This window comes from Mytilus galloprovincialis, chromosome 8 (genome assembly GCF_965363235.1).
Source record: "Mytilus galloprovincialis chromosome 8, xbMytGall1.hap1.1, whole genome shotgun sequence".
Taxonomy (NCBI): Eukaryota; Metazoa; Mollusca; class Bivalvia; order Mytilida; family Mytilidae; genus Mytilus; species Mytilus galloprovincialis.
Window position 1 is genome coordinate 26,394,240 of NC_134845.1, and position 22,115 is coordinate 26,416,354.

Below are 22,115 nucleotides of genomic sequence, written 5' to 3' on the forward strand. Positions count from 1 at the left end.
AATGATTTGATTTCAATGAACGATATCTAGTAATAAGTCGATACAATTATCAATACTTGGATTTTGGTAACAATACTTATATTTTCTTGGCTAAATTCTTTCACAAATTCAAATATTTCATTTTAAAGTTTCACTATATTTGTAGAAATCTTACTAAAACTGCATATAACTTTCTATTTTTTAACGGCAATGTTGTTGCAAAAAAATCGAAAATTTATATATACGATCCGGATAAACTTATTGTTAACATTAACAATACCAATTGAATTGTACCAGGTGTGCTTTTCGTTCAGTCTTTGTATATAGATAAGGCCGTTAGTTTTCTCATTTGAATTGTTTTACATTTGTCATTTCGGGGCCTGATATTGCTCATTGTTGAAGGCCGAACAGGACCTATAGTTGTTAATTTCATGATACTATTCTGCTTGATTTATACATCGATATGAATTAACGAGAAAAGTTGACTGCTTGAAAGACCAACAAATTAAACAAATCCAGAACTATTTGACAAAATACTTTTAAAAGACTGCTGATTATTACCCATCAAACACATTTAAGCCATTACATATGGTAAAATGGGCAATAACAGTATTAGAAAAATTGTAATAATCGATGAGCTAAACATATCAAATAAAAACAAGATCCCATATAACAGAATGCTTGTAGTTACTCAATGAAGGTTGTGATAAGTTTCCGTGAGCACAAGAAGCACACCTAACAATGTTTACACAGTTTTATTCTGTTTTATGACTGTATGATTAGAAATATACAAACTCTACATTGTAAAAAAAAAGGTGATAACCAAGCGTTAATTGATCCCGTATAACTTATATTTCATTGATTTCACAATGTTAAATCTTTACAGTAACATAAATGTTTCAAAGTTTTGTATGATATACAATGTGATTGGTTATTATATCTATTGGTTCGACTGACGTCACCTAGAAGCGTCAATTCATTGTTTTTACTACTAACTGTACCTTCAAATAAGGAATGACCAGGTGTAGTCTCGATTAACACAACGAAACGTTGTTCGGATTCCACCTCTGGTTGATAAAACAGATTCAACAAAGTCTTCCTACTAAAATCTTCCCTGTATTCTAAACCAGTTTTGATTTCCTGTGCTTCTTTAACTTGATACAAGGATAACGTTGAGCATTTGTCTTTAAATTGTTCAAGTTTTATGTTAATTGAATTCACAATAAACTTTCCAATATCTATCATACGAGAATTTACTGATACATTGTGAGATGTATAACATGCACAAAAATGTTCTGCTATAGCGGCGTCAGAGCAGGACCTATCTTTAGGTATCTTTCTTAGAAGACTTATTCCTCTCGGATACGGTCTTGTCATAACTTTCTCGGACAACGTAAAATTTTCATTAAGTATGTCCACGAAAGTTTCATGCAAATCAAACGGTGACGTTAACTTATTTTCGTTGTCTTGTAAATTTGTATGTATATGAGGGTATCTATTCTTAATTTGTTCAGGAATGATAATGCTCAACAAAGGCATACGTTCTTCTATTCTCCCAATTGCTGTATTTCGAATTTCGTCCGTCCTAGGACCATGATCACCAAACAAAATAAAAATAGTATTTTTGAAAAGTCCTTCGTTATAAAAATATTGAATCATTTGTTCTATATCATCGTCAGCATGTTCTAAGAAATTCATATAATCATGTCCTATTTCTGTTAGCCATGACAACCCAAATTTCCGATATCCTTTATAAGTTGATACAAAGTTTTTATAGTGATCTATATGTATTGCATGCTTAGGACGACTTTTATAACAAAGAGATGAATATTTTTTCATTTTAATATCTTTATCTTCCAGGAACATAAACACTTGGTCCAAATTCGATTGCACTGGATGCAGTTTTTTCCTTGCTATGTAGTACGGCCTAAGGTAATGATCTACTGGGGAATCTTTGAAACCCTTTTGCATGTAATTAAACATGCTTATTTCTGGAAAATCTTCACTGAACATGGTAACATATCCTTTTTGGGAAAAGTTTTTCCATATAAAAGGGTATTTATCGGTGAATTCTTTCCTTGGGTTTAACTTAGGTAGTTCATTGCTGTATGCGGTTTTTCCGGTTAGTGATGCCATCAGGTTTGGATATGTAATTGCTGCAATACTTGTGTAGCCTTTGAAATTATATCCATTGAGCTTTTTGATTAAGTTCATAGTTTTAGGCAGTTTCCGCTCTGCAGCTAAACGCGACACTGAATCAAGACCGAATATCAATACACTTAAGCATTTGTCATTTTCATTTAATATTTCCTTATTTTCTTGAACTGTTTTAAAGTCAACGTTATGTAGAACAATGTCATATAGAAGTCTTTGATCAGCGAAACATTTAACATTTACATAATCTGACGGAATATAAACAGGGCGTAAAAACTTGACTTCCTGTGATAGTGTTACATCATTGTCACCGGAACGCTTAATCAAACGATAAAAACAATCGAAATGATTATTTTTGTTTGAAATTTCACTTCTGTTTAGTTGTAGTTTCCCCATTTTGTCAATATAAACAATGGACGGAGACGGTTCGCAAACAATTGGCTTCGGATGCCATATATACTGCATGACTGATTTGTCAAAAGGGTCAATGTCTGGTAAAAGGCACGTACTATTTATACTTTGATGAACAAATATGAATCGAACAGGCTGGATATATGAATTCATCAATATCAATGAAATCACTGTGAATAAAATAAACAACGTTGTTTTTATTCTTCTTTTACTCCAATTATGTACAAATATACTGGCATTTCCTCCACGCAACACTTTAAACACTTTTGTTGAATATTTCACTGGACACATAATTGCCTTTCTAAGGAATTGAATCATTTTACGATGACGTTATCTTAACATCCCATCTATAGTTTTATTCATGGTTATCTCAACTTCATTTGGTACTGGAACTGTCCACATACATTTATTCCATAACGACTGTAATTATAAAATAATTCACACATAAAGGTATCAAATATATTCTAATATCACTTGGGAAATGTCCTTTTTATTGATTGGATTAATGCACTGTTTGTAATCATAAAACAGATGTTACTACTATCGTTTATGTTGTGTATTTATCTTCAGTCACCTGTATTTTGACTTTGACTTTTTTTAAGGTGAAACAAGTTAATATTCAATAGCTAGTGCAGCATGAATGATACTTTTTAGTTAGATCTTCGGGTGATTAACTTCGGTTATTTCAAAAGGAGAGTGTTTTATACCGAATGATTTTATTGTTACTGCAATCTACAATCCTGTCGTTGATCGATTGTCATTGTAAAAGCAAGAAATAAAGAGATTAGAACAGGGCCTATATGCATAAAACTGCTTTTTTAAAGTTAAGATTTGTTTCGAACGGACGGATTTTTCTACATTTCCTACGATAAATTAGTATTACGATTGGATATCTTAACTTAATTGTCAGCCCCGTGATCTAACTTCCATATCTGAAATTGCATTGCACTGTCTAGCTCCCACTCATTGACTAGTTAGGAATGAACGATAAAAACTAAAATTAATAGCAATGAACACAAGATTCCGAATAAATCTAAATAAATGCATTCACAACACATTATCAAAAAATAAATTTGAACGAAAAACAGGGACTTCACAGAAACACTAACCCATTCCCTACCCTTTCACAGGTAAAACACAAAAACCAAACAATAACTTAAACCAAGGGTTCCAAAACTTGCGATTAATGATGGAATGTCAGAGTGGAGCTATATAATAAAAGAAATGTGGTACGGCTGTATACACTAAGTGTGAAGATATTGATAATCAGTGGCGGATCCAGAACTTTTCCTAAAGGGGGGGGGGGGCTCCAGTCATGCTTCAATGATTCCCTATATAATCAATCAAATTTTTCCCACGAAAGGGGGGGGGCCGGGCCCCCTAGGGCCCCCCTGGATCCGCCTATGATTGATAAAAATATTATCAAAGTTTTTCAAATTTCTAGAAGTAACAAAAACTAATTACAAGTTAATGTAGCACATACCTAAATAAAATATTGTTAAGGGGATACCATGTGCTCGATTATTACCTTTCATGGCTACCCCAAACATTGTTACATGAGAAACTTGCATTTTGGTTTGATGCCTGTTTTTATGGTATCAGAACAAATTTTCCTAAAACATTATATTACTGGATGATCAGTCATTTCTTCCATTTTACAAAAGTATATTTTGCAAAATTGAGCATGCTTCAAATATTTGTAACTGAACCTTATGTAATGAACAACCTACCAACCAATCGATTGTTTAGCTCCTGTCGGAAAACACAATACCTTAACATTTGGTTTTGAAAATTTCTTTCTAATCATAACATGCAACTGCCCGAAAACTGAACGTCTGATTCAATCTTTGAGCAAAGATTTTGCACTTACCTTTCTCAAGAATTTTCGTAAAGGGTACACTTTTCATTTGCACAATAATTGATATCTGGTTTGTAAATCTCACTGTAAATCCAACAAAAATAATTGATTAACATGTACATGTATCTGAAATACAAATCCTACTATAAAGATGTCATATGTGTCCATTTTCTGAATACAAGAGGTATTGAGAGCCACAGTTTAATTGAAAAAAGAAAAATCACAAAAATACTAAACTCCGGGGGAAATTCAAAACGGAAAGTCCATAATCAAATGGCAAAATCAAATACTCAAACACATCAAACGAATGGATAACAGCTGTCATATTCCTGACTTGGTACAGGCATTTTCTTATAAAGAAAATGGTGGATTGAACCTGGTTTATAGCTAGCTAAACTTCTCACTTGTATGAGTGATGACAGTCGCATCAATATAATGACAATGATGCGTAATCAAAACAAACAGACACAATAGGTAAAGATGTCAAAATTGTGTTTTAATCTTAATCACTATAAACAACAAACAAATATGTAACAAAGAAGCGCAAAAGGGCATTTATCAAATTGGCATATTTGATTCATGAAAATAATTGTCTGGTATGTCGTTCAATAGTTATGGTTTAGACGTTAGTAAAAGTCTCATTGCATATCGTTATTCGAGTTTGTATGGGTTGATTCACAGAAAACTTTTACATTACATAATTGTTGTAATTGGAGAACATTACACGCCGTTTGATTTATAACACATCTGATATGTCATTCTAGAGATAAAATAAAATAAAAGTTTTTTTTCAAATGTCAGACCCATTGTATTTGCTCCTAATTAAATGCAACTGATCTCATATTTATGTAATTTATGCGATTCGCTCAGGATGAGAATGGCAGCAGTTGTCATAATTTCAGATTACTTATAAAGGGACGTAACACTGTTACTAACCTATTATATGCAGGTAAAACACACCAGCTAACCCTATATTAGATACACAGGGTTTCCATGTGTCGAGGTTCCAAGAAATGTATGGGAGGTAGGATGATTAATATTATACTAGATAGCTCAATTTAAAATTAAAAGTGATATGAAGTGTATTCATATTTTTTTTCATATTAGTAGTAACTCCTTTCATGCAAATTTAAAACCGATCAATGAGTATCAAGTAACATGCACAACAATCAATGAAAGATTCATTGCATATAACTATATCAAACAAGCTATCATGACTGTACACCATGTGTTTAAACACGGTTGTGTGGGGAATAATTATATGGTCATGTGAATGAAAGGGAAAGTGGGTTATACATTTACGTCATATCATAGTATACTCAAACATTACTATAACCAGTACATATATTCATGAAGAAGAGATAAAAACGTAACCTATGATACTAATAAATGAAGACTTGTCCATGTGACACAGATGATGCCCCAGTTGCATATAGGATTATGAATAGACATAACTCCAAAACGATAGAAGTGACACAACCCGAACTTAATCTGTGTGTTGTAGTTATAAGCATTGTGTATAAGTTTTAGAACATTTGCTTAATGCAAACTCAAGTAAGAGAACGGAAACGAAAAATTCAGTATTTTTTTTCTATTTATAAAGGGGCATCATTCTAGAACCGTAAAAGTGAGGCCACCAAAATTCAAACTTGATCTGAGTTTTGTGGTAATCAACACTGTATATAAGTTTCATTACGTTTGATTGAAGCAAACTAAAGTAAGAGAACGGAATAAAAAAAATCTACTTTTTTTTTCTTTTTGGCATTTGTAAAAGGCCATAACTCTAGAATGGTAAAAGTGACAATACCCAAATTCAAATTTGATCTGTGATTTTGTGGTAACAAGCATTGTTAATAAGTTTCAGTCATATAACATTTGATTAAGGAAACCTAAAGTTAGAGAACGGAAACTAAAATTAAGCAGCTTTTCCATTTATAAAGGGATATAGTTCTAGAATGGTAAAAGTGACACTACCCGAATTCAAACTTGATCTGTGTTGTGTGGTAATAAGAAAATGTGTATAAATTTCATAACGTTTGGTTGAGGCAAACTCAAGTTAAAAAACGGAAACTAAAAATTCAGCAATTTTTCTTATTTATAAAGGAGGATAATTCTTGAATGGTAAAAGTGACCCTACCTAATATAAACTTGTTCTGTGTTTTGTGGTAATGAGCATTGTGTATAAGTTTCATAACATTTGGTTGAGCAAACTCAAAGTTAGAGAACGGAAACGAATATTTCAGCTATAATTTCATTTGAGAAGGGGCATTACTCTAGAATGGTAACGCTTCGGCGGTGTCATAAAAACTCGGGCCCAAGTATAGAATACGTTTAAGTAGTTCCGGCAATATTCGAAATATCCATACGCCAATACTTTAAATATGTTTAGGCGCGCAACAATCTGAAGGCCTAGTTCCGGCAATAATCGAAATATTCATTCGCTGAAACATTAAATATGTTCTTGTGGGTCGGTGTTTTTGGGGGTTAACATAACAGCTGTTAATATGTCAATGTGGATAGGGACTAGCATGAGGTTGGATACTCAATTAAATAGTCAGCAAGTTTACAGGTAGACAGGTCAGCAGGGCGACAGGTCAGCAGGTCGACGGGTCGACAGGTCGACGGGTCGACAGGTCGACAGGTCAGCAGGTCGACATGTCAGCAGGACGACAGGTCGACAGGTCAGCAGGTCGACAGGTCAGCAGGACGACAGGTCGACAGGTAAGCAGATGTTTCATGTTATCCATAGATTTTTTTGTCATTAAGTCAGGATGTTGTGTAGGGGGAAGTTGAGTACTCAATAAAAATAGTCAGCAATACAAATAGACAGGTCGACAGGTCAGCAGGTCGACAGGTCAGCAGGACGACAGGTCGACAGGTAAGCAGATGTTTCATGTTATCCATAGATTATTTGTCATTAAGTCGGGATGTTGTGTAGGGGGAAGTTGAGTACTCAATAAAAATAGTCAGCAATACAAATAGACAGGTCGACAGGTCGAGAGGTCAGCAGGACGACAGGTCGACAGGTAAGCATATGTTTCATGTTATCCATAGATTATTTGTCATTAAGTCAGGATGTTGTGTAGGGGGAAGTTGAGTACTCAATAAAAATAGTCAGCACTACAAATAGACAGGTCGACAGGTCGACAGGTCAGCAGGACGACAGGTCGACAGGTAAGCAGATGTTTCATGTTATTCATAGATTATTTGTCATTAAGTCAGGATGTTGTGTAGGGGGAAGTTGAGTACTCAATAAAAATAGTCAGCACTACAAATAGACAGGTCGACAGGTCGACAGGTCGACAGGTCAGCAGGACGACAGGTCGACAGGTAAGCAGATGTTTCATGTTATCCATAGATTATTTGTCATTAAGTCAGGATGTTGTGTAGGGGGAAGTTGAGTACTCAATAAAAATAGTCAGCAATACAAATAGACAGGTCGACAGGTCGACAGGTCAGCAAGTCGACATGTCAGCAGGACGACAGGTCGACAGGTAAGCAGATGTTTCATGTTATCCATAGATTATTTGTCATTAAGTCAGGATGTTGTGTAGGGGGACGTTGAGTACTCAATAAAAATAGTTTATTTGGCGCTATTTAACAGTATGTATAGGCTAATACAACAGTAGCATGTCAGGTTTGAATACCGGTTGTGAAATAAAATTTACATGTAGTCTGTTTATGCGTTTTGTTGTGTGATATAAACATAATGGTCAGTGTAATCATCGCTATTCAGTGTGTTAACCAGTATGGAAAGATTAAGTAAATGCATATTCATGTAACAGTATTTCTCATGTTTTTATCTGGGAATTGTTATACACAGCAAAGTTTAAAAAAATATCACACTTTCATGTTCTTTTTTTTTCAGAAGTCCAAACTGCCACTACGAAAACTGATGGAACTAGTTTACTACTTTGGAATAGATCTTCAAATTTACGAAGTGGAAAAACTTTCCGATATCAGTCATGTCAGTGTTATTGAATGGTATGACCAGTTCCGGATAGTATGTAAGGAATCGTTAACAAATGATCCAGTCTTATTGGGATCAAACAGTGAACATTTGATTGAAATCGACGAAAGTCTCTTTGGAAAAAAAAGAAAATATCACAGAGGTACAGGAAAACAAGATACCTGGGTTTTTGGAATGGTGGAGAAGGGGTCAAGGAAAGTGATTTTGCAAATAGTGGAAAAAAGAGATCGTAAAACCTTGTTACCAATTATTCAGGAAAATGTTGCCGAAGGAGCACACATTAACTCTGATTGTTGGGCGGCGTATAACACATTGGAAAAGGAAGGATTTGTGCATAAAACTGTAAATCACAGTAAAGAATTTAAAGCACAAGATGGAACCTGCACAAATGAAATTGAAGGCATATGGGGGCTTGCAAAACTGAAAATCAAATCAATGAAAGGAGTGAGACATGAAAGAATCGGTGACATATTAAATGAATTTTGCTACAGATACAGATACGGGTTTTCAAATGGAGACGTTTTCCATAAATTTTTAAAGGACATTGCAATCTTTAATGAAAAAAAATGAAACGGCCAATAAAAGATGAACTAAAATGGATTAAAAAGCGCCACTGTAAACTTAAAGAAAAAGTAATTGACGAGTTTTGTTTTGTTGAAATTTAATTTTTCCTCTCAAATAAAATATACAATCACTTTTTTTATATATTAGATGAAAAACTATAAATAGCTTATACTGTTATTGAATGTGTTGATGCTTATGTTTTTTTATCTGTAGAACCGTTTGCCTAAACTTTTAACAATTATAAAAAAATAAATAGCTACATTTTCGACTTGACTTACTGTCAATCAAGCTAATTGTTGACATGTCGCTGTCGACCTATCGACCTGTCGGCCTGTCGGCCTGTAGGCCTGTCGACCTGTCGACCTGTCAACCTGTCGACCTGTCGACCTGTCGACCTGTCGGCCTGTCGACCTGTCGGCCTGTCGACCTGTCGACCTGTCGACCTGTCGATCCCAACTTAATATGGCGATTAAACATAACTACAATCTTCAAATAATAAACCTGGAAAATAATTTAACTTGTATAAAAACCGATTTACTTCATTTGACTTAAAAATAAGTCTGATGGTACTACAATTATGTAATTTGTATAAGAACCGATTTACTTCATTTGACTTAAATATAAGTCCGATGGTACTACAATCACGTATTCTATACTTGATCCAAAACTCGTTTGATTGCTATTACAACAAAGAGGTCATATTTACATGACAGAGTGGTTTGTTTTAGTTTGTAATAGATAATAATGCAAAAAGCCAATTTTAGACAAGAGTATCCCATATTACTGGAAATATGGCTGTCACATACTTAATTTCTACTTCAAGGAATATTTCATACTTATTATTCCTCAGTTATCATGGTTATCATTTTTTGTATAAAATAAGTACATAATATTTTGACTCTTTTTTTTCAAATTGCAAGCGTTGACCTATCTGATAAGTATAAATTATCATGATTGTTGACTGGGTATCAGTGGAATAGTAAGTTTATTGCCCCGACGCGTTGCCGGTGGGGAAACAATGTATCCGATGGGACAAAAAGATTCCGGGGGTAAATCATGTAAATCAACTATTGTAATATAAAAAGCAGAAACCCAACCATACTGTTTAACGTTTACCTCATAAATATTCTGAATGCTAGCTTAGGCTACGTTCCACTTGCGCTGACGTCATCCCTATCGATACAACAGGTATACAACGCGGTATTCTGAACATCCCCCAATCCCGTAACTGCAGTTGAAATTCCGCGATATATAATGACGCTTGCGGTCAAATAAATAAATCAAATACTAGTAGCTGGCAACAATTGACCGGTCCAATAATTCAACGCTTGCAATTTGAAAATATTGTGTATTTTTTTTATATAGAAAACGATAACTGAGGTATGATGATAGCAATTATCATATACTTAGACTAAATAACATATAAATTTTACCGTATGATAATAGCATTAAATTGACGTAAATTCCATATTTTTCGAATTGGTGCTTAGCGGGCTGATATGAAAAGTTTATCACATGCTTCGATTGTTATCACATGCCTTTCCGTAACGTTATCACATGGCATTCCGGTAATGCTCGGCCAATTCCGGAAAATACACCTTTATGTTACGTTTTCAGTGAAAAACATTACAAAGTAGTGTACAAAATAATTTCTTGAATACTGGAAAGTATATTGTTTAAATTAATAAAAAAAAAAAAAAAAAAAAAAACCAAACAAACAAATTATTTAATAAATGCATTTTTTAAGTTTTTCTGAAACATAATTTAGAAAATTTCTTTAAAAAGTTGACTTTTCCAAGCAATGATCATTATGTATATTGTTGACTTATTTTTTTGTCGATTCGTCCATATTTATATGTTTTTTTCTTTCTCTCTCTCTATTGAGGCATATAATAGAAAGATTTCAGATTGAATGTATCAAATTTTGGGTCCGACGGCCGTGAACTCATGTTTTTACTCTTTAAACTTCGGGAACCACGTAAAAGGATCAATATATAAATCTGTTATTTTCTCTACTGTTGAAGCATATGATAAAAAGATCATAACATGTCATTTTTCATATCGCATGTATTATCAGCCCTCGGTCAATATCAGCCCTCGAGCCATGCGGCTCTTGGGCTGATATTGAACCTAGGGCTGATAATACATGCGATATGAAAAATGACATGTAATAATCTGATAATATGTATCATTTTTGTCGTTGACTGGTTGTCTATTTGAACATTATGCAGTAGCCTACACTTATTCAAAAAATATTATAACGAAAAGAAGAAAGCATACTTCATTGTTCTAAGGAGGTGAAGTAAAGTGTTAAATTGTGAATTTAAATTTAGTTATTCTTGAGAGAGAAAAAAATAGGAATCAATCCATGGACACAGGTGAAGGACTGTTTGCATAACTCAAGATCGACAGAAGTGACGCTGCACAAATGTGCACTTGATCTGAGTTATGTGGTCGTTAACATTTTGCATAAGTTTCATAACATTTGATTGAGGCAAACTAAAGTAAGAGAACGGAAACAAAAAAATCAGCTATTTTTCGTTTATAACATGTATAATGGGGCATAACTCTAGAACCGGTTAAGTGACGCCACCAAAAATTCAAACTTTAGTAATGAGCATTGTGTATAAGGTTTATAACATTTGGTTGAAGCAAACTAAATCTATAGAAACTGAAACGGAAAATTAAGTTTTTTTTTCATTTGTAAAGGGGTATAACTCTCGAACGGTAAAAGTTAAATCTTAATCTGTGTTTCGTTGGTAATAAGCATTGTGTATTAAAAAGCATTGTGTATTAAAGCATTGTGTATTAGTTTTATATATAACATTTGGTTGAGGCAAACTAAAGTAAGAGAACGGAAACCAATTTTGGGCCGGACGGACGTACGTACAGACGGACAAGGATAAAACTTTTAAATTACCTACGGTGGAGGGCACAACAATGTGTATGCACCTCTATACGCCAAATCAGCATTTTTAAATACAACTTTGGCTCGCTTTGAATGGTCAATACTTCATCTTAGAAAAGTAACAAAATAAAAAGTTTAATAAGTATAACACAAACATTCACTTACAAAAGCAATAAAGTTTCAATCTTTTATCATTAATGCACGATGACTGGTTTCCATAGCGATTTGTCCGACTAACATGTCCCAATACTGAAAATTCAATTGCATTCGTTTCCTCTATAGTTGCCTCAAACATAGCAGCACTTGGCAAAACGTCAAAAAGAATCAAAAAACGTCTGCTTGTGTCCTCTTTTGGCTTAATGAAATTATGCATAAATTTCTTATCGTCGTATTGTTCATTATGTTTTAATTGGGAGTGAACTAGTTTTGCTTCGATGATCGTATTTAAGGTCAATGTGACGCACTTTTCCTTTAAATGATGCAAATCACGATTTATTTTCGTAACAACAAAAGCTGCTACACGTTCAATTTTGGTATTGTTAACTGGAATATTTTCAGAAGTGTAGCACGCACAGTTATGTTCATGAATCCCAGCATCGGCACATGATCGCTGTTTTGGAATGTTCCTGAAAAGGCTAATTCCTCTTGACAACGGATATTGTACAACGTTTGTACTATGAGAGTATTCGTTCTTAAAAATATCTACAATAGTTTCGTAAAAGTCAAAAGGAGAAGTTAATCTTTCGATATTTGTTCGTAAGTTTGTTTCAGCTTGTGGAAATTTGTCTTTGAAGTTCTGAGGAAGAACAACTGAAAAGAATGGCATTCTCTCTTCAATACGTCCTATTGGTGTGTTTCGGATTTTATCTACTCTTGAACCATGATCACTTACAAAAAATAATACGGACTTTTCTAAATGACCATCTTCTTTGAGAAACGTAAAAAAATCCAGCAAATCATCGTCTGCTAGCTTTATAAAGTTTACGTAGTCATGACTAATTTCGTTTAACCAAGAGAGACCGAACTTTAACTTGTTGCGATAAGATTTTAAAAATCGTTTATAGTAGTCCAGTTGTAAAACGTGTTTTGGTTTATCACTATAACACAATGTTGATGTTTTACCAACTTTAATATTTTGGTTTTCTAGAAATAACAATGCTTCATTTATCGTTGATTGATACTTTCGCATTTTGTTTATACCCAAATAGAAAGGACGGAAATAATGGTCTGTTGGTGATTGGTTGAACCCTGGAACAGCATAGTTGAATGTTGACAGTCTAGGCCAATCTTCAGCATACATAGTCACAGCATCATCTTTTGAGAAGTTATTCCAGATAAACGGATGATTATCGAAAAACACATTAGGGTCGACCGGGAAATCTTTGCTGTATCCTATACGACCAGCCAAAAAAGCAACCATATTTGGGAATGTGTTTTCTCCGACTTTTGCATATCCCTTTAGAATGTGTCCCTGTAAAGTATCTTGTAGATATTTGAGCGTTTTTGGAAGTTCACGAATAGCTGCCAAGCGCGACATACCATCTATTCCAAGTAACAAAACACTAAAGCGGTTTTCATCAGATGTGAATTTTTTTCCGGATTTATGAATATGGTAGTGTAGACGCTCATACAATAAATTGCCGCTGTAATCGTAGCACTGAACTTTGATAAAGTCTGAGGTCAACTTTGAACTTTTAGAGAACCAGACTGGTGATTTAAATAATACCTCGTTATCGTTTTCTGTTTCTCGAATTATATTCTGATAACTACAGTTAACAACTTCTAAATGAGTTCGACTATAATTTATGTGTACAGTATTGTTGTCATCGATATAAACTAGTTCAGTGTTTTGTGTACACACTATAGGATCTGGTTGCCAAAAAAATGCAAGAATATCTTTATCAAACGGATTTATCTGTGGAATCATACACTGCGCATGTGTATTAGCATGCGTATACACAAAATGACCAGGTGCTTGAAAGAAAACTAGATAACAAAAATAACTGATTCCTACTATGATGATGCCTGCAAACATGCGTCTTAAAATCCCAGCTTTCCAAAGCCTGCTTCTCTGTTTCTCTCCAACCATGGTAACTGTTTACTACGTCATGCATGTTCTACTAGTAATATTGATATAAAGCTATATATTTCATGCAAACCCCATCCAATAAACCATTGTTAGTAATCATCAAACATAAATCACCTTTGGAGTGTAGATCTCTTTAACTCTTTGCATCTGAAAAGATAAAATATTGTGATAAATACAAATAAATGGGGAATGTGTTCATGGGACACAGATGATGCCCCCGCTTGCATATCATATAAAGTTATAAAGGGACATAACTGAAGGACGGTACTTAATCTGTTATATGCGGTAATAAGTATTGTGTATAAGTTTCATAACATTTGTTTTAGGTTAATTTAAGTTAGAGAATGGAAACGAAATAATTCAGTAAAAAAAGGGGGAAATTTAAGAACATTTAAAGTGACACCACCAAAACATTAATCTGTATTTTGTGGTAACAAGAATTGTGTATAAGTTTCATAGCATTTGGTTGAAGCAAACTAATGTTACAAAAAGGAGGAAGAATTTCAATAGTTGACCAATTTTGTTTTAGTTCATTTTAACGGATTTTTTTGATTTTTCTCCATTTTTTTATATTCCATTCATTAAATAAAGTTACGTATTGCTCAGCAAGGTCTATACCAGGAAATCTGAGCGTTGAACAAGAACTAGCATGGCCATGTTAACAGAAAAATTGAGATTGAAAGAGGTGTCGAGATACTCAATAAGACAGCATTTAACAAAACTTTCTATTTTACTTTTTAGTTTTTTGTATTGGGAGAACATCATTATCCCAGACCTCCCATGCTAGGAAGGATTGGGGGCTTAAAGCATGACAACCGTAGGGAAGACATAATATTTGTCTTTTCTACACATATCAATTGATCATGTTGATGATTCAAACATTGAAAATAATCAAAGAGCAGAATGCTCTGAGGGATACGATTGCCATATCGTTTTCATTGACACATGTATAGCAGTTCTGCCAACTTTTCATTAAGCAAATTCATGAGATTCGGCCAAAATAGAAAAGATCAAAGAGGAAAAAATTGATCCAAGGATACTGCTGCAAAAAAGCATGAACATGCGTGAGTATCACGCATTTTTGGCAGCCCTGGCCTTGATAGTCCAAATAATTATGACGTCTTGAAAGGCTATTATATTTTTTTTTTCTTTGACGCCTTACTTCGACGTCGAAGTAAGGCTTCAAAGAAAAAAATTATAATAGCCTTCCAAGACGTCATAATTATTTGGACTATGGCCTTGAAGGCATAAAACTTTGCTCAGTGCTTGGAGCACAAAAATCATGCTCGAAACAAGAAATCAAGCAATTTCATTGGTTGATTTTCGAGTATGAGTACAATAAAACTGACTCGAAAGTTTATGACCGCATGGCCTGGTACAGCTGGATAGTATTATTTTCAAAACTAATTCAACTGCACATGCAAAGGTAATATAAATCTGAATAGTCACTTAACTTTAAAAATAGCTAATCCCGGATACAAGTGTACGAGCAATGTACTTATTGTGTTTTATTTGTGTGCTATCAATTCCAAGTTTACTTTCCACAGCAGTCACTGAGAGAGAGAAGGTATTTCACTTCATAGTTCGAGATTACTCTGATGTCCGACGGCTGATTTGCCAGACAAGCTTGGACCGTGGGGGACTTTTATGCTAGTATACTTAAATTACAAACTTAAATAGTCCCAGTCCCATATATTATATCAAATATTATTGGATGCCGAATTGACTTTTTCTATGGGTGCCGATTTGACTAGATGTCGATTTAACCAGGTGCCGATTTGACTTTTTCTATGGGTGCCGATTTGACTTGTACCCAGTAATCTCGGACTATTCACTTCGGATCTTATCACCGTTAATTCTAGGAGAAACCCCATTTCTAACTCTTTAATTATTAATTTCCTTTGGGTCAGTGGTCATGAATCCTTCCGTACACACTCCTCTGTTTAAATTGAGATCGTTCTTAATATAATACGACGTTTATCGACATCTAACGAGTTAATTTTTTCTTGACGATTTTGACGGGAAATACTTCTGAAAGGGAGACAACTCGAAACGATAATATGGAAGACTCCATTTCGGCTAAAGGGGTGTTATAAGTAAAACTTCATTGATTTTAATTTAAATGATGCATATGATTTTAAATTATGCAACAACAATATTAAACCCTCAATAGCAAGCTGACATAGAAATAATCCAATGAGTTTCAAATTAATTAATAAGCGGGAAATCCAGAACAACCACTCAATCTGATACCCCTTGAAATCAAGAAAACTATACGCATGCGCATTAATACATAAACAAACCCGCGACTTACGATTTGGAACAAGAACGTTTATATATATAAATTTAATTTGATATGATGAATGAGTCTCAATTTCTTTATGAGAGTACAGTATCAGTTTCATAACGGTAAAATATAGAAAACTCCACTTCAGTTCTTAAATGACAGAAATAGAATTATCGGAATTCAAAGAACTCTCGCATTTATCAAAACTGGGGAATTACCTCTGACGTGTTTCTAAATTTATAAAAACACTAAATATAAATACTGCTTAATTCTGATTTTCCGTGTTGTTAAAAACACGCATATAAGTCAAGGGAAAAATCAAACATGAAGATTATGAGAAGAACATTACAGGAAAGTTGTTTATGTTCAATCCTTTTGCTTGTTTTTACCTTTTAAAGCAAGACAATCATAAGAATCTGAGATGTTTCTGAATGTTTAGAATAAAACGGTTGACGTGAGGGAATGAGCCCTGAGTCAACGGTAAAAGTCTACAGATTGCTTAAAAGCAATCGTATCCCAAAAAATTAATCTCTTCCACATGCACGTGATTTCACGAATGCAACTCTCGTATTGTGTGCTTAATGAAATTCAAAATCTGTTGTTTTCTTATTGATTGGCACTAGGTTGGTGAAGACAAAAAGAATAGCTGAATTATCGTATTTATAAAAGTCAATATCAATTTCAGCGATTTAAACAGTAAAATAAGATAGTATTCTTATCTAATGTATATACAACTATGATTTTCCTAAACCAAACAAAAAAGTATGTGTTTACTGTACCCTAATTTTTATCCCCTACCCTAACGTTAAAGTCACAATGTTGCTCCAAAAAACTCACTGTAAAAGATAATATTAAAAAAAAAAGTTCTCTACCTACCTACCCTATTTTGTAGCATTTAAAAGTAAACACACTATTTTGTTCGGTCTAACACAAAAAGAATCTGTCTTAACTTCGAGCAGTCCTTCACTATATTCCCTTAAGCAATAAAACATTCAAAATTTAATAGTAAAAAGGGTGATAAGGAATCAAAGAGCAGATTGCTCTGAGGGATACGATTGCCATTGTTTTCATTGATACATGTATTAGTATTATTTTAAAAAATAATTCAACTGCACGTGTAAAAGACTCAAATGTAATTTACGTAATCTGAAGAGTTATTCAACTTTAAAAATAGCCAATCCTCGATACAAGTGTATGAACAATGTACTTATTGTGTTTTGTTTTTTTTTACTATCAATTCCAAGTTGACTTTCCACAGCAGTCACTGAGAGTGAGAGAATGTATTTCACTTCATACCTTATCACCTATTTTCCTACGTGAATTCTAGGTGGAACCCCATTCCTAACTCTTTAAATATTTAATTTCCTTTGGGTCAGTGGGCATGACTCCTTTCCGTACACATTCCTCTGTTTAAATTTTGACGAAAGTTACTTACGGAAGGGAGACAACGCGAAGCGATAATATGGAAGACTCCATTTTGGCTGAAGGGGTGCTCTAGTTACACCTTTACGTTGTGGACTATACATTTATTTTAATTTAAATGATGCATATGATTTAAAATTATGCCCTCAATAGCAGACAGACATAGAAAGGATCTCGTATGTTTCAAGTTAATCAATGGAGTGGGGAATCCAGAGCAACCATTCAATCTGATTCAAGTCAAGGAAACTATACGCATGCGCATAATTACCTAAACAAATGATACCCTGGACTTATGATTTGTAGCAAGGACGTATATTAAATGTTAAATGACCTCCATTTCTTTATGGAAATACAATATCAAATATCAGTTTCATAACGGTGACATATATGAAAACTCCACTTCTTATTAGTCCGAGATTACTCTGACGTCCAACGGCTGTTTTGCCAGACAAGCTGGGGCCCCAGCTTGTCTGGCAAAACAGCCGTTGGACGTCAGAGTAATCTGTCTTTCTGCTACTTTAGGTTTTTGGGATACGATTGCTTTTAAGCAATCTGTAGACTTATACAATTGACTCAGGGTCATGCCCTCACCGTTTTATTATAAACATCAAGGAACATCTCAGATTCTTGAGATTGTCTTGCTTTAAAATGGTATAAAAACAAAAGAATTGAATTTAAACAACTGTCCTATAATGTTCTTCTCATAATCTTCATGATGGCCCCTTAACAAATATGTTACTAGTTCAGTGATAATGGACGTTATACTCCGAATTATACACAAGAAACTAAAATTAAAAATCATACAAGACTAACAAAGGCCAGAGGTTCATGACTTGGAGCAGGCGCAAAAATGCGACGGGGTTAAACATATATATAGCGATTCCATTTCATCAGAGCGCCCGGGAAGAAAATTTCCGCGCATGTCAATTTCTTTCGAATGAAAAATTGAGCACCCCTACTCCTGTTTGCCTCTTCGTCATGCTATTGTATTCAGATTTTGTGCTAATGCGGCGTAAAGCAACCAACAATCAAATAAACGTAAGATATATATGACACCCAGGCATATATAGCATTCGTGTTACTTCACGACATTTGACTGACCAAAGAGTGCACTATATCTGATTAAAGTTGTTCGACATAACAATGATAGCTAACCTTTCTCTGTTTTACAGAAACGATCAAAACAATAATAAAATTCCTAACCTCCGTGTGTTCACATGACGTACAATGTTTTTACACATGATAGATGACTAACCTATGTACAATATTCATATCAGATTTTGTTTAGTTTACTGTGATCTACTGCGAATAATCCCATTTGTTTTGTAATTGGCGAATCATAAATATACTTTTTCTACCATATATACATTTGATAGTTAAACAATAATTATATATGAATTGGTAGAAAATACTAGAGAAAATGATGTTCATCATATTTCTGCAGGATAGAATTTCTTTAATTGTCATTTTATCATAAATTATGAATAATAATCATTATTGTCATATAAACAAATTAAAAAAAAACATGTTTGTGACAAACTGAAACTATGTGTTATGAGGGTCTGCTGTGGTTTACAGTATATAAATAACACATAGCTGAGAGGGTGATAGAGCAGATGTGTTACCCCGAGAAAAAGATTGTCAACCGCAGCGAAGCCAAGGTTGACAATGCTTTTTCGAGGGGTACCAATCTGCTCTATCACCTTCTCAGCTATGTGTTATTTAATTTATTATCATGATTTTACTGAATGTCCTATCATTATAGTCTTTTACAGATTAATTTTATTTTAAAAGTTTTTTCTTTGACGTCATGTACATAACAACGTTACGGGTATTAGAAAAAACAACAAAAGATGAGTTTTTTTTTATTTTGACTGACAAATAATAAAATCTGAGCTCTGAAAACTAAGAATTTAGCACTGTATTTAATTACTTGATGTAAATTCAATTCATTGTCCTTTAAACTATCGATTTTTGTTTGGTCCAGACGAGAGGGTAACATTCCAAAAAATTGTCATTCTCTCAGCCATGTGATAGAATAATACATGGCAAAATCCGTATCATATGTCGTATCATCCCGAGACACCAATATCAGCCCAAGGGCCAAATCCGTATCATATGTCGTATCATCCCGAGACACCAATATCAGCCGGCATGTGATACGGATTTTGCCATGTAAATGCCCGAGGGATGATATTGGTTTATCGGGATGATACGACATATGATACGGATTTTGCCATGTTTTATACGCTTTATCATATATTTCAACAGAAGAGTATTATATTATATGAACTGTTTTCTGTTTTCTGATTTCTGGGTTACCTTCAGTTCTACTTTTGTCTTGTTTCGAAAACCTTAACAGAACTGCTCAATTACAATTTGCGTGCTGCTGTTTTAGAATATTTTGTTTATTATTGTATTTTTTGTGTGTTTTGTATTTTTTATAGTTCCATTTAGTGTGCCAAAAAATTGCGTCACGCCCGAATGACCGTTCTATTGGAAAAAAACTGACTTTATGTAAAAAATTGAAAAAAAATTGAAAAATGGGCAAAAAATAAATAATAGAGAAAAACAGGCAAACAAATATAATATAGAGAATAATGGGCAACACTATAGAATAGGGAATAAATCGGTGATAAAGAAATTAATCAAATCAATCTGTTCGAATTAAATACAGATCCGCGTGGTAGGTAACAGTTCCTCTTTCATATCTGTGGTGTATTTGGTAAACTTGTTTTTGAAAACATTGATTCTTTAAAAACAAAAACTAGCGAAGGTTATGAAACATGTTACCTAATTGTAAACAATATAGCCCAAGGGATGATATTGGTCGAGGGTGATACGGCATAATAAGGACAGAAAATTAAATTCCACTTCAAAAATCTAAAGGGGGGTCCAACTTTATGTCCCAATTCAAATGCTTTGATCGTCAAGTAAAAGGGGGGCTGAAACCAGTGGACCCCCCCCCCCCCCCCCCAGCTGACATTTACAAAATACGAATACAAAATTAAACAAAAAACAAATATACAGAGACAATTCCTTGATTGCATGGAGGTGTTACTTATATTATATTATTAATTTAATTGGAAGAAAATAGAATTCTTCATTATACAAGATTTCAAACTTGTCATGTGTGTATGTTGACCTCAGGGGAATTAATTTCTACTTCTATTAATATTTTATTTCGGATAATTTTATTGTACTAAGTTTTCTTTTTTTTCATCTTTTTTGTTTTTTTTATATTATGTTTTCACTGTCAATGTGACACTTCACAACCATAAAAAAAAAAAAAAAAAATGTCAGTATTAAAAATTGAATATGAATGTGAATGCCTATGTTATGTATGTATGTTATGGGAGTAGTACATGATGTTGTACAATGTACATCCGGGGAAAAAAATATTCATGCATTATAATTAACGTGAGATGATAGACAAGAAAATGGCGATAGCTGGTGAACTTATGGACTTGTGGACTTTAATTTCACATTTAAATAAAACTTGTCTCCAAAGGAGAGGAATTTGATAGAGATAATGTGATACCAGATATCACGATGAAAAATTAAACCTCCTCCAGGGAAATCAGTTAAAGAAAAAAAGTAAATAAATTGGAATATTAAATACATAAAATTAGTCATGACAGTAGACCAACATATAACCTTGTGATCTGAATTAATGCAGTTTATCGTGTAAATCGTAGAAACTCGATGAAATTCAAAAATACACAAGAGAAATTCCAACATCACAATGATTGACAAGTTTTTTTTTATTAATATTTAGAATAGAAATATTGTCAACATTATCACTAATACCTAAATGCTTACAAATAAATATATGTCCATACTGCATGAAAATGATGTTTGAAGCATTAATTACCTGTTAAAAACCCTGTGAGTGCCTCTGACTCTGAGGAAGGAAGTAATAAATGTATAACATATATACAACCAACATTTATAGCGATTCGGTTTTCTTTATTTTGCTATACTTTTTTTTCAATAAGAGCAAACAATCTCAGCGAATAAACCCATAGAAAGCAATAATATATAAACAAACAGAAAATAAATACATAATATTCACTTACTTCTTGTAAACCATAAATGTCAAAGGTCAGTTAATACCTTGTTTTCATTCATGATAAATGATTTGAACATGAATACAAGATAACAACTAGCACACTACACCCATTACATGACTACACATTCAATGTGTAAGAACAACTTTTAGATAAATGTATTGTTAAATCACGATGATAAAATAAAATTGTGTATTGATAAGTTTACTAATCAATCAATATTAATTATTGTGTGTTAGTGCCATTTGCATTAAAATCAATGATTCATTACAAACAAAACTTACTGTACGCTTTTGTCTAATACACACCAACGACCAATTTATGTGTTGTTTATCCAGGCCACCTAAGGAATCTAATCTGAAATTTCAGAGGCCAAGGAAGGGAAATTACAGTCATAGGCATT

At 33.6% G+C, this 22,115-nt stretch overlaps 1 protein-coding gene across 2 annotated transcripts; it reads right to left on the reverse strand.

Moving 5' to 3' along the window:
* Positions 1-719: 719 nt before the first annotated feature.
* Positions 720-22,083, reverse strand: LOC143085427 (uncharacterized). Of its 2 annotated transcripts, none has more exons than XM_076261763.1 (3): positions 21,997-22,083; positions 12,010-14,080; positions 720-2,964 (listed from the first exon to the last, which is right to left on the reverse strand). In XM_076261763.1, the coding sequence occupies exons 2-3, from the start codon at positions 13,931-13,933 to the stop codon at positions 2,951-2,953; spliced, it is 1,938 nt and encodes a 645-aa protein (XP_076117878.1). In that variant the 5' UTR covers positions 13,934-14,080; positions 21,997-22,083; the 3' UTR covers positions 720-2,950. The 2 variants fall into 2 exon arrangements, with proteins under 2 accessions (XP_076117878.1, XP_076117879.1); XM_076261764.1 differs by lacking the exon at positions 21,997-22,083 and adding an exon at positions 21,722-21,821.
* Positions 22,084-22,115: the final 32 nt, after the last annotated feature.

Excerpts from the sequence above, each read along its gene's own strand:
- LOC143085427 (XM_076261763.1), bottom strand. The coding sequence starts at position 13,933 with ATGGTTGGAGAGAAACAGAGAAGCAGGCTTTGGAAAGCTGGGATTTTA.